This window comes from Oncorhynchus masou, chromosome 27 (genome assembly GCF_036934945.1).
Source record: "Oncorhynchus masou masou isolate Uvic2021 chromosome 27, UVic_Omas_1.1, whole genome shotgun sequence".
NCBI lineage: Eukaryota > Metazoa > Chordata > Actinopteri > Salmoniformes > Salmonidae > Oncorhynchus > Oncorhynchus masou.
In genome coordinates, this window is record NC_088238.1 from 42,022,962 (window position 1) to 42,036,484 (window position 13,523).

The following is a 13,523-nucleotide window of genomic DNA, read 5'->3' on the forward strand; positions in this document are numbered from 1 at the left end:
TGCTCAAATAGCCACAATAGTCTATTGGCTACTGTCTAAAACTGTACAGCCTCAGTGTTCACTGTAAACGCACTGGAAGTTGCACAACATATTCACAATGTTCAAGTTTCTGTTCACAAGACCACAAATTTGAACAGTACCCCAAAGAAATGAGAGAAAACAGTGTGGAGGTAAATCTAATCTAAATCATTGTCCTGTTGCTTCATCCTGAACTGACCAATTTGATAATAGGTTTGTGGGTCTTGTGTCCACTAGAAAACCTAGTGAGGGAGGTCTCTGACAGAAAGTAATCTACGGTCGTACAGGGTCAAAGGTTAGGGGTCGACGTATGACGTCAGGACAAGACGCCGTCAGCATCGACTATAAGCATCTGCCATTGGGCCGGAGGGAGTTGAGAGTTAGCTAGCGTGAAGGTCTGCTCATTACTTCATTAAGGCTATCCTCAAATAACTTTTATGTCGGTCACGCTAGATGTGTGTTGTTCGTTTCAAACTGTGTTTGACGTACTTTGACTCCACCGCCTGACAATGGTTGGTGTAGAATTATTGTAAAAGAAAATAGAGGGCTGGAGGAATAAAGAGGGAGAGAGAGAGAGAGAGAGAAAAGAAGATAGAGGGAGGGAGAGATCGAGAGAGAAAAGGAAAGGAAAGAAAAGATAGACAGAGAGAAGCAACAGAGAAATGAAGAGAAACTGACCGTTTGAATTCCTTCACGTCACACTGAAATGACTGTGACTTTAGTGAAAGACACTGATGTAAACAGCTCTAACGTGGACAAATAACTCTCTGCCCTATTTCTAAAACTAAACCGATCACATAATGGATGGCAAGGCTTTATTTACGACTCCGTAACAAAAGAGATTGTCGCAAAATCTTTTTTTAGGTCAAAACACACAAAGACAGAGACAGACACAGACTCTGGCCATACTTGAAAGGAGCCGTGTTTAATTAAAAAGGCCTGATTGAGTTTCACAGCGATTGGCACAGATATGACAGCACAGGAGGCTGACACCCGGCACCCACTACACGACTATGATTTAGTAGTAGTAGTAGTGTGTGTGTGTGTGTGTGTGTGTGTGTGTGTGTGTGTGTGTGTGTGTGTGTGTGTGTGTGTGTGTGTGTGTGTGTGTGTGTGTGTGTGTGTGTGTGTGTGTGTGTGTGTGTGTGTGTGTGTGAGTGTGTGACCAGAATCTGGGGCTCACTGACAGAGAGCCACTTAAATCCCTTTCTTATTAACTCTCCATGACACCTGATCCACCTCGCGGGGTGGCTCACTCATAGACACACACCACACACCACACACACACTCACTGCATAAACCCACGGCTCATCTTACCGCTGCAAAATGGTGTGTGTGTGTGTGTGTGTGTGTGTGTGTGTGTGTGTGCATCTGTGTGCCTTTGGGCCCTTTGTCTCTGCTGTTATCTGGGTGATATCTCATCAGTCTGGTATTAGTCTGTCTGTCTGTGGCACTAAATGAAACATATGTCTTGGTAAGTACACTCGTGCTCTTCCATGGAGGTCAATGGGGCCATATTGTAACTATATAGCAATCTGCTAGGGCTATATTCTGGACATACAGTACATTGTAATAGTATGGGCAACGTAGATCTAGTGGTGGTATGAGCGGCCATTTTGGGGAATTCAGAACACATGGATTAACACCCCTACACCAGCAACAAGTGCCAATGGATCCTTAGTGACCACAGTGGGTCAATACCTTGGTTTAACCTCCCACCCAAAGGACAGTTAAAGCTTGGAGGAAACGAGAACTTTCTTTCTCAACCCTGACCCTGGGGACCCAAAGGGATTAAGGTCACCGCACATATATGTCGGGTGGCCAAGGAGGAAGAAGGAGAAGGGGAGCAGAGTGAAAATGACACGGCTTGGGAACACCTCTTGGAGCCTGTGGTCTGAAAGGGGAAGACTGGGTGAAAGCATGAAGAGTTTTTTTAGGGCCTTCATTTTTGTGGAACCCAGCAGGAAAGTATCCTGAAGGCATAGAGTCAGGTGAAGAGAGAGTGGGAATTGTCATGTTATCAAACTTTGTTTTTTCTTTGCATATATAATTATGCATAGTTACACCCTTCTATTAATATGCGTTGTGTGTCTCTTTGCTTTTCTAGTCTTGTGCTCTCACTCTCTTAGGAACCAGAAGCTGAAATGGAGAAAGCCAAAAACTACAGGTGAAATGTCATGCTGTTGTCCGATGAGAAATAGAGATAAGAGTGTGCATAGTGTGATTATAGATCAGAGGCCATACGTTTCGGAGTTGTAAACCTAATCACTAACTGTGAATGTTAATCATGTTTTTTAAATGTTTTATTATCATTGTTTGTTCATTTATAAGTAATTTCCAAGTTAATTTATTGTTGAACAGTATGGAGTTAATAAATGTTCAAAATGAGGGACTGATGAGTTCTGACTCTAAACTTTTAATATTGTTAATTATCAGGTATCCTATGGAAATATTCAGTGTCATAGTCTGGTTTCTACACCAGAAGTTAATGGTTATGTAAGGGTAAGTAACAACACATCCGCCACGCTCTGATCCTCAACAAAGGGGGCCACGTAGGGGTGCGTGCTCAGTTCCCTCCTGTACACCCTGTTTACTCATGACTGCATGGTCCGGCACGACTCCAACACCATCATCAAGTTTGCTGATGACACAACAGTGGCAGGCCTGATCACTAACAACGATGAGACAGCCTACAGGGAGGAGGTCTGAGACCTGGCCGTGTGGTGCCAGGACAACAACCTTTCCCTCAATGTGATCAAGACAGGAGATGATTGTGGACTACAGGAAAAGGAGGGCCGAGCACACCCCCATTCTCATCGATGGGGCTGCAGCGGAGCGGGATGAGAGCTTCAAGTTCTTTGGTGTCCACATCACATCACATCACTAAGACAGTCGTGAAGAGGTTACGAGAAAGCTTATTCCCCCTCAGGAGACTGAAAAGATTTGGCATGGGTCCTCACATTCTCAAAAGGTTATACAGTTGCACCATCGAGAGCAACTGCTCGGACTCTGACCACAAGGCACTACAGAGGGTAGTGCGTACGACCGTGTACATCACTGGGGCCAAGCTTTCTGCCATCTAGGACCTCTATACCAGGCGGTGTCAGAGGAAGGCCCATAGAATTGGTAAAGTGTATCGGGTGAGTGACTGGTTCCTGGGAAGTCAGGCGCAGGAGAGCAGAGAAGGGTGATAACAGGAGAACTTTAATATACACCCTGGCCCAAAGGCACAGGCGAGGCAGCACAAAGCACAACCACGGTAACATGAACCGGAATAATCAAAAACAAACAAACCTAGGTTTGAAACAAACCTAGCGCAAACCAGCCTGTAGTGTAAAATCCTACACAAAGAACAATTCCACACACAGACATGGTGTCACGTCGTGACGTAGGTCAGGGCGTGACTGGGGAGTGTTCGAGTTTATTATTTCTATGTGTAGTCTAGTTTTTGTATTTCTATTTGTGGGATCTTGTTTTTGTATTGTTGCTTTTGAGCCCTACAAGGCTGTACATTCGTTTGTTTGTTACTCTTTATTGTTTTGTTGCTGGTTCACATTTAAATAAATTATGATGAACCCAAACCACGCTGCGCCTTGGTCCACTCCTTATAACGATCGTTACACACGGGGGAAACAGAGGGTAATATACATTTAGTCTGATGAGGGGATGTGAACTAGGGAAAACGAGACAAAACAAATGGAAAATGAAAGGTGGAGCAGCGATGGCTAGAAGACCAGTGACGTCAACCGCCGAGCGCCGCCCGAACAAGGAGAGGGCCCGACTTTGGCAGAAGTCGTGACATAAAGACTCCAGCCACCCTAGTCATGGACTGTTCTCTCTGCTACCACAAGGCAAACGTTACCGTAGCGCCCAGTCTAGGTCCAAAAGACATCTTAACAGTTTCTACCCCAAAGCCAAATCTAACAGTAATCTAATAATTCCACAACAACTACCTAATGCACACAAATCTTAGTAAAGGGATGGAATATGAATATATACATATAAATATATGGATGAGCAATGACCGCATAGGCAAGAAGCAATAGATGGTATAAAATACAGTATATACATATGAGATGAGGAATACAAGATATGTAAACATTATTAAAGTGGCATTATTAAAGTGACTAGTGATCCATTTATTAAAGTGGCTAGAGTTGAGTCAGTATGTTGGCAGCAGCCCATCAATGTTAGTGATGGCTGTTTAACAGTCTGAAGGCCTTGAGATAGAAGCTGTTTTTCAGTCTCTCGGTCCCATCTTTGATGCACCTGTACTGACCTCGCCTTCTGGATGGTAGCGGGGTGAACAGGCTGTGGCTCGGGTTGATGTCCTTGATGATCCTTTTGGCCTTCCTGTGACAACGGGTGCTGTAGGTGTCCTGGAGGGCAGGTAGCTTGCCTCCGGTGATGCATTGTGCCGACCACACCACCCTCTGGAGAGCCTTGCAGTTGTGGGCGGTGCAGTTGCCGTACCAGACGGTGATAAAGCCCGACAGGATACTCTCAATTGTGCATCTGTAAAAGTTTGTGGGTTTTAGGTGACAAGCTAAATTTCTTCAGCCACCTGAGGTTGAAGAGGCGCTGTTGCACCTTCTTCACCACACTGTCTGTGTGGGTGGACCATTTCAGTTTGTCCATGATGTGTACGCCGAGGAGCTTAAAACTTTCCACCTTCTCCAGTGCTGTCCCGTCGATGTGGATAGGGGAGGCTCCCTCTGCTGTTTCCTGAAGTCCACGATCACCTCCTTTGTTTTGTTGACGTTGAGTGAGGTTATTTTCCTAACACCACACTCCGAGGGACCTCACCTCCTCCCTGTAGGCTGTCTCATCTGCAAACTTGATGATTGAGTTGGAGATGTGCATGGTCACGCAGTCATGGGTGAACAGGGAGTACAGGAGGGGGCTGAGCACACACCCTTGTGGGGCCCCAGTGTTGAGGATCAGCGAAGTGGCGATGTTGTTTCCTACCTTCACCACCTGGGGGCGGCCCGTCAGGAAGTCCAGGAACCAATTACATAGGGCGGGGTTGAGACCCAGGGGCTCAAGCTTAATGATGAGCTTGGAAGGTACTATTGTTTTGAATGCTGATCTGTAGTCAATGAACAGCATTCTTACATAGGTGTTCCTCTTGTCTAGATGGGATAGGGCAGTGTGCAGTGTGATGGCGATTGCATCGTCTGTGGACCTTTTGGGGTGGTATGCAAATTGAAGTGGGTCTGGCGTAGCAAGTAAGGTGGAGTTGATATGATCCTCGACTAGTCTCTCAAAGCACTTCATGATGACAGAAGTGCTACGGGGCGATAGTCATTTATTTCAGTTACCTTTGCCTTCTCGGGTACTGGCTAAATAACAGATTTTATTTCAAATCAGCCAACCCATAAGAACCTTTCACGTTGGAGATGCAGTAGTTCTAACATTACATTGTTATTATTTTATCAAGGAACAGCAATTTTGTGGCCTCATTTGTCAAGTAGGCTAGCTACTTCGCTTCAACTCACGAAATACCCCATATATTGGTGTGACATGTCACTAATCATAGTTTACAACCTTTGATCATAGATTTACTGATCCAGATTTAAAACTAAGTGGTGCAACACATCTCTGATGAATTATTATCCAAGATGTACAAAACCTAGATTAGCTCTAATCCTAGATGAATTTAAACCATGTTGGTGCAACCCACCCTGTCTTATGCAGCTGTGTGACCCAATGGGTGAATAAACTTGGTTTGAGCTTTACTAATCGTCCGTGAGCTTTTATAAGGTTCCGTTAGAACCTAACACCTCCTACACTAGCGACAAGTGCCACAGTGGCCACAGTGGGTCAAGACCTCGGATGAACCTCCCATCCGAAGGACAATTAGAGCCTGGAGTAGACTAGAGCTGTCTTTCTCAACCCGGGCCCTGGGGACCCAAAGGGATGTTCATTTCCGTTTGTTGCCCTAGCAACACCAACACACTTGATTCAACTAATCAACTCATTATCAAGCCTCTCAAATAGAAATGTGTTAGATGCTAGGGCATAAACAAAAATGTGCACCCGTTTGGGTCTCCAGGCCCAGGGTTGAGAACTGCTGGACTAGAGAAAGTAGTTGTGGAAATGTGGTTACAATGTTGGTAAGTAACCCGACCTGACGTGCTGAGGAATGGGATAGTGTAATCAAGAGGCAAAATTGGCAGGAGGCCATTATTATGCATGAGGAGAGGAGGTTGGCTTGGAATCTTGAGGTGAGGTGACATAGGCAACCTGGAAGCTGTCACTGTGTACCACTCTCACTCACTCTATTACATTGAATGAGAACATGTTCTAATGTTTTACATTTTTATTCTATTCTACCTGCAGGGTGTGCTTGTTTGTTTTTTTACCCAATTTCGTGGTATCCAATTGGTAGTTACAGTCTTGTCCCGTTGTTGCAACTCCCGTACGGACTCGGGAGAGGCGTAGGTCAAGAGCCGTGCGTCCCCCTGAAACACAACGGAGGAAACACAGTACGCCTGGCGTCCGCGTCAGCGTGCATTGCGCACAGGAGCCACTAGTGCGCGATGGGACAAGAACATCCCTGCCGGCCAAACCCTCCCCTAACCCGGACAATGCTGGGCCAATTGTGCGCCGCCCCATGTCTCCCGATCACAGCCGGCTGAGACAGAGCCTGGACTCGAACCAGGATCTCTAGCGGCACAGCTAGCACTGCTAGCACAGTGCCTTAGACCACTGCACCACTTCGGAGGCCATCAACAAGGTCTGCTTTACAGTAATGTACGCATCTTGATGAGTCCTAAGAGGAATGAGCTAATGGATACTCAGTATTCTAGCTAGGTACATCCAGTCCACTGCCTATTATGAATATTCAAAGAGGCTAATGAGAAGAACCCGATGCCACTATCATTCAAATGTGAAAAAGTCAAGTCACTACGCTCTTGCTTATGGATGTGGCCAATTATACGTTGAATAAATCTCCCTCTTTCGCTCCTTTGGTTTTGCATATACAGTACGTTTCCCCTTTCTATCGCTCTCCCTTTCTCACCTACTTATCTCTGTATCTCCCTTTTTACTTATCCCCATTTTCTCTGTCCCTCCCTCCTCTCGCTCTCCTTTTCCTCTCCCTCAGTGAAGTGGCGGATCATGTCTCAGAAGAAGATATTTCTGGTATTTGTGGCAATCAGTACCGTCAGTCTACTGCTGCACCATGGGGGCCATTTCAGCTGGTGAGACACACACACACACGCACGCACACACAGAATTTGTTACAGGAAATAATCAATGCCACCTGCTCAGGTTAGCATAGGGCTAAATGTGCCAGGTAATGAAATGGGAACAGCTAACATGTAGCATCAATGATTTTAATTGGCTGATGCGCACTTAAACCTTTTCTATTGTAAGCAAGTATGGCCTGCCTTGTTTCACAGAATACAATAATAATCATTGTCACAGTCCCTGTGCCTCTAGTCTGGCATCAATCACTGTCAACAGATTTAATCCATAACATACAGCATCGAATCTAGTGACCTTCAACCCACAGCCAATCATGTGTATTAAAGACAAGGAAAATATATAATTATGCTTACCATTGTGTTAATCAGTCAAAACTGAATGGGAACTTTATTCACCTTAAAGTTCCTCATTACACAGAGATTGAGCTGCAACTCCCGTATTAAAAGCCCCCCCCTCTATTTTTTGCATCTAGGACGATGGAAGCCTTTCACCTCGGCTGTCCGTCACTACGCACCCACCTGTCCTCCTCTCTCAAGCCCAAACACACCAACGTGGCCTTCCTCAAGACGCACAAGACGGCCAGCACCACCATGCAGAATCTGCTCTTCCGCTTCGCAGAGCGCAACAACCTGACAGTGGCGCTCCCTGTGCAGGCCTGCGGACACCAGTTCTGCTACCCGCGCACCTTCAACGCCCACCTCGTCCACCCACACACCCTGCCACCCAACGTGGTCACCAGCCACATGCGCTTCAACCGTGCCGAGATGCAGCGCCTCATGCCTAACGATACCATCTACGTGACCATACTTCGAGAACCAGGGTCCATGTTTGAATCGTTGTTCAGTTACTATAACCAGTACTGTCAGAGTTTTAAGAGAGTTCCCAATGGGTCCCTGGAGGCATTTCTGGACGAGCCGTGGCGGTACTACCGTCCGGACGAAAAGGACTCCATGTATGCCCGTAACACGCTGACCTTTGACCTAGGTGGGGACAAGGACCGTCCGGCGGCAGACGCAACAGCGTACGCCCGGGCCTTTGTGGCCGAGACAGAACGCGTCTTCTCCCTGGTGATGATCGCCGAGTACTTTGACGAGTCGCTGGTCCTCCTCCGTCACCTTCTCTCCTGGGATCTGGAAGACGTGCTCTACGTCAAGCTGAACATGCGAATGTCCGGCTCCAAGCACAGCCTCTCGCCAGGCCTCCCCTTCAAGATCCGCGCCTGGAACGCCTTGGATGCACGCCTCTATGATCACTTCAACGCCTCCCTGTGGCGCCAGCTGACTGCCCTGGGCCCGGCGTGCGTGGCCAGGGAGGTGCGGTTGCTCCGCAGGGCCCAGGAGAGGCTGGTGAGGGGCTGCTTTGGAGGACGGCTTCCCCAGCTCCGCTCTGCTGCCCAGATCAAGAACAAGGAGCTGCGGCCGTGGCAGCCCAGTGCAAAGGTGGACATCGTGGGCTATGACCTGCCGACCAACACCAACGCCACGTGGCCCGGAAGTCTGGCCCACGAGCTGTGTCTGAAGCTCATCATGCCAGAGGTCCAGTACACCAGGGTCCTGCTTCGATCGCAGTCGCTACGCTACAGACGCAGCTACCCGCTCCGCTCCCCTCAGCCCCAGCCGCAGCAGCCCGTACGGTCGGTCCTGCCACGCCACCAACAGGTGGGGATACAGCAGATACACCGGGAGGCCCTTCCTCCAGGACTTGGTCCCGCCTCTAGCCCCACAGCCACCTCTCGACCTGCAGGGACCCAGAGCAGGGCCACCAGGGTGGTGCTAAGGCCCTCGGGCCCCCAGAGGCAGACGCCATAACTTAAGACTGCAGCACCAGCCTTGAATATAGACAGACTGAATACAGCCAGACTAAATACAGGCATGCAGACAGACAGACAGACTGTCCTCCAGACTTCAGCCATTTGTCCCCAGGGACTGTATCAGGGGGTTCTGGAGGAGATAGGGAGAGGGGGGGGACACCCCCAGATTGGGGCTGGAGATTGGGGTAGGACCCCATCATTATGGGCACAGGCAGAGCACTCCCATTAATTGCAAACTCTGTATGGAACAATAAAGAACTGTTAGTCTCGCTTTATCTCTCTCACTCTCTAATGCCACCCCCCCCTCCCAAATCTTGAGAAGATCTTGATGATGACAGTGAGAGAGGGTCATCGCTCCGGGTCCGCGTCCAACCCTCTAAGCCTTCTCCAGAGAGGAAAACCATCCAGTCCTGGGCCTCTCACCCAATGACTTTACCCCCTCCCACTGAGTGTTAGGCCCCAGGACAGGTCAAATGTCAAAAGTTAGGCCAGCGGTCCTTAGACTGACCCCCCCCCCCCCCTACACACACACACACACACACACACACACACACACGCAGCCCTTACACCAACTCTCTCCCTCCTGCCCACCCTGCTTTAGAACATCTCTCTCTGCTTCACCGACCCCAGCTCATCTCTCTCTCCCCTCCACCAGCAACTGAACTCGACCATGGCGGCTGCTGCTGACAAATGGGATGTTTTTAGATATGGGAATTGTGTGTGAAAGCGTTTTTCCTATGTATTTTGTTTATCTGGGGCGTTATCGCAATAAAGTTTTATGTAAAGTCTTATGTAAAGGTAGGGATCTTATAACCACAAGACACACACACACACCGGACTCAACCCGTTGTTGGTTATGCAAGCCTGCTAAAAGACATGATGAGTGAGAGCTACAGTGTTTGAATATTTAATTATGTATTCTTAATGAGGCTCTCTTTGGAGAGACCTTCCACTTGGGTTACACAGTGAAACACACACACACACGCGCACACACACACACACACACACACACACACACACACACACACACACACACACACACACACACACACACACACACACACACACACACACACACACACACACACACACACACACACAGCAGTGTGGAACATGCCAAAGCAGCTTACTTATCCGAAACAAAGCATAGGGAGGAAATAACTACGATACTGGGAGAAAACAGTAGAAGAAGAGAGAGTCTGGGTCCTGTTCATTTGGACACACTGCGGAAAACATTTTAAAACATTTTGCAATGGGAATTCAAAAAATATGTGTTTCTTCTTCGACAACTCCATATACTATTTATTCCCTTCCTGTTTCAGTCCTTGGTCTCCCATTTGGTGCCTAATGAACATGGCCCTGGTGTGGTGGCTGTCATGTGGAGGTGTTTTGCCACTCGTTTCATTATGTGGTACATTTTTTATGCAGTTGGTTGTTCATGTTTAACCTAAATGGTATGCTTCGACCTGGGTGTCCTTGAGGGTGTGTGTGTGTGTGTGTGTGTGTGTGTGTGTGTGTGTGTGTGTGTGTGCGTGTGTGCGCGTGTGTGTTTCTGAGTATATATTATTTATTCTCTTCATCACTGGAAAAAAACAGTCTGTGTATGTTTACATTCAATGTATATTTCCGATTTTGTAACAGGACATTGTATTGTGGACCAAACCACTAATGGCAATACACACTGTGCTGTACATGGCATGTTCTGATGAATCAAATGTAAAATTTCTACATCGGCCAAACACAAAAGCTACTCAGACAGCACCAAGTGTAATCACTGAGGCATGAATTTTATTGTGTTTTAAGTGCTTCATAATGCTCCAGAGTGCATCCCAAATGACAGCCTATTCCCTACATAGTGTATTATTTGTAGTGCACTATGTAGGGAATAGGGTGCCATTTGGGACTCAGTTCTAGTCTCGTGGAAAGAGGACAGGGTAGAAAGATAACTTTCTGAAGGGCCCTTGACCCGTGAAATCCTCCATGTTTGACTGCTGTTCATTTTTAAAGTGCTCTTTGATTGTACTTTATTTTTCATCCCAAATGTCACCCTTTAAATAGGGAATAGGTTGCCATTTGGGACACAAGGTATCAAATCTAGGCTGGTTTCTCGGTTTTGAGAGACATAACTAACACAGAATGGTGGTTGTGTCACCTACAAGTCAGTGTTAGCCAGCCTTTTTAGGAATGCTAGAATTAAGCAATAAGGCCCGAGGGGGTGTGGTATATGGCCAATATACCATGGCTAAGGGCTGTTCTAAAGCACGATGCAACGCGGAGTGCCTGGACACAGCCCTTAGCCGTGGTATATTGGCCATATGTCACAAACCCCCGAGGTGCCTTATTGCTATTATAAACTGGTTACCAACATAATTAGAGCAGTAAAAATAAATACTTTGTCATACCTGTGGTATACGGTCTGAAATACCACCGCTATCAGCCAATCAGCATTCAGGGCTCGAACCAACCAGTTTAGAATAGCTGTTTTACTACTGTACATCTTGTCACTTTATTTGTCAAACTCTCTTTTAGAACAACGTGGAACAAAAGTGTTCTTTTAGAATGAACCGTGTTCTGTTTTTAGAGTGTCTTTCTCAACAAATTGTGTCTTTGTTAAGAGAAAGTGTCAATGTGACACAAAATGATGCGCTTGATCTTTTTTCTGTGACTATATTTCCAATGACATTGTTTCTCTTTCCATGGCATTAATTCATTCTCATACGATATTTATTGATGTATTTGAACTGAAAGGGGTGTTTCTGTTTTTGACTGGGGGGCTCTGATCATACAGAAGTAAGGTAACGTTTCCCTTAGACGCATATCTGGGGACAGTTTAGCATTTTCTCTGCTAATGGTTAAGGATAGGATTGGGGAGGGGGAGCTGATCCTAGATCTGTACCTAGGGGAAACTTTACCTAGATCATACAGCTAGAGACAATCAGAGCTAGATGTCCCAAAGCTTTGTACTGAGGGTTGATGGGGGAAAAGCAAACCCTTAAAAGTTGAATGATTCAAATCAATGTTGTTTGTTGTCATTTTTCATTTTACATGGGGTATCGGTTGTTAATTACTTTAATTGATAAGCCATTATAAATGGTTATACATTGTTTAGAAATGCTTATACATGTTTATAAATGGTTATAAATGCTGAAATATGCATTAATAATAGTAAACACTAGTTGTAGTTTTATAAGACTTATTAATGAAAGCTATTACATGAAAATACACATGTACATCATTAAGAAGATACATATGTATACAACAAGAAGGGATTCAAATCCCCAAGAGTCTCAAGCTGCCATGAAGCAGCCTAATATGCAAATACACAAATATCTTTCTCCTTTTTCAATGGGAGAAACCGATGCAAATCAAATGTGTTTGATGTTTACTATGATTACAGCAATCAGCTGTCCCCCTTGCCAATGTTTTATTATTACCGCTGTTGTTGTCATGGTTTTATCACGAGCTGAAGTGGTGAAGCTGTGTGTGTGTGTGTGTGTGTGTGTGTGTGTGTGTGTGTGTGTGTGTGTGTGTGTGTGTGTGTGTGTGTGTGTGTGTGTGTGTGTGTGTGTGTGTGTGTGTGTGTCTGCCTGGCTGACTGCACTGCTCAGATCTGTGTCACTTCAAACGGACGACAAAGCCACTCTCTGCCAGAGCTCTAATGAGACGCTAATTGAAAGGAGCCGGTGAACATCCATCTGCATCCCAAATGGCAGCCTATTCCCTACTATAGGGAATAGGGTGACATTTGGAACGCAGTCACAATCTCATTCAACCGCCCCCCTAATCAAGACAGTTCCATAATTATTGGCACCCTTGATAAAGATGAGCGAAAAAATAATGTATAAAATAAGTAATTCAAATACTGAGTTATATTGTATGATCTAATAAATGTGAACATTATATTATTTTATACTAATACAATTGCTCAGAGAAAGATATTTGTATGACTTGATTGGCATCCATAATGATTATTGTAAATAAAATCTAACAAAATAACATCTGAATTAACATTCTACTTTTTTAAATTCATCTCAGTTTACGGAACTGTATTGTGGCCTTCCATGGCTTCCTGTTTCACTGGGGTATAAAAATTAGGTAACACACATGGACAATCCCTTTGTCACACATCACTGTGGCAAAAGTCAAAGAGCTCACAAACAAAAAAAGACAAATGGTTGTTGACCTTCGTAAAACAGGAAATGGGTACAAAAAATAGCAATAATATCTGAAATATACCATTTACCACTATTAGGGCAACAACTAAGAAGTTTAAACACACTGGAACAGTGGTGTACTTGCCTGGTATTGGTCAGAAGTGTATCTGGTTGGTTCGGAAAGCAATGGAAAGTCCAAAATCTAAAGTTGGAGAATTACAGAACTTGGTTGCATTTTAGGGTCACCAGGACTCAAATCTACAATTAGATACCACCTCCATGCCAATAGAATCTTTGGAAGGGTTGCCAGAAAAAAAAGCCTTGATTAA

General features: G+C 45.8%; 1 protein-coding gene across 1 annotated transcript in view; it reads left to right on the top strand.

The window, feature by feature from the left end:
* Positions 1-12,497, top strand: part of LOC135516198 (galactose-3-O-sulfotransferase 3-like) — a 34,270-nt gene extending 21,773 nt beyond the window's left edge. Inside the window, exons 2-3 of the mRNA XM_064940308.1 lie at positions 7,127-7,223; positions 7,703-12,497. Coding sequence (XP_064796380.1) covers positions 7,141-7,223; positions 7,703-9,038 — 1,419 coding nt within the window. The 5' untranslated portion in view covers positions 7,127-7,140 and the 3' untranslated portion in view covers positions 9,039-12,497. The remainder of the gene's footprint in view (positions 1-7,126; positions 7,224-7,702) is intronic.
* The last annotated feature ends 1,026 nt before the right edge of the window (positions 12,498-13,523 follow it).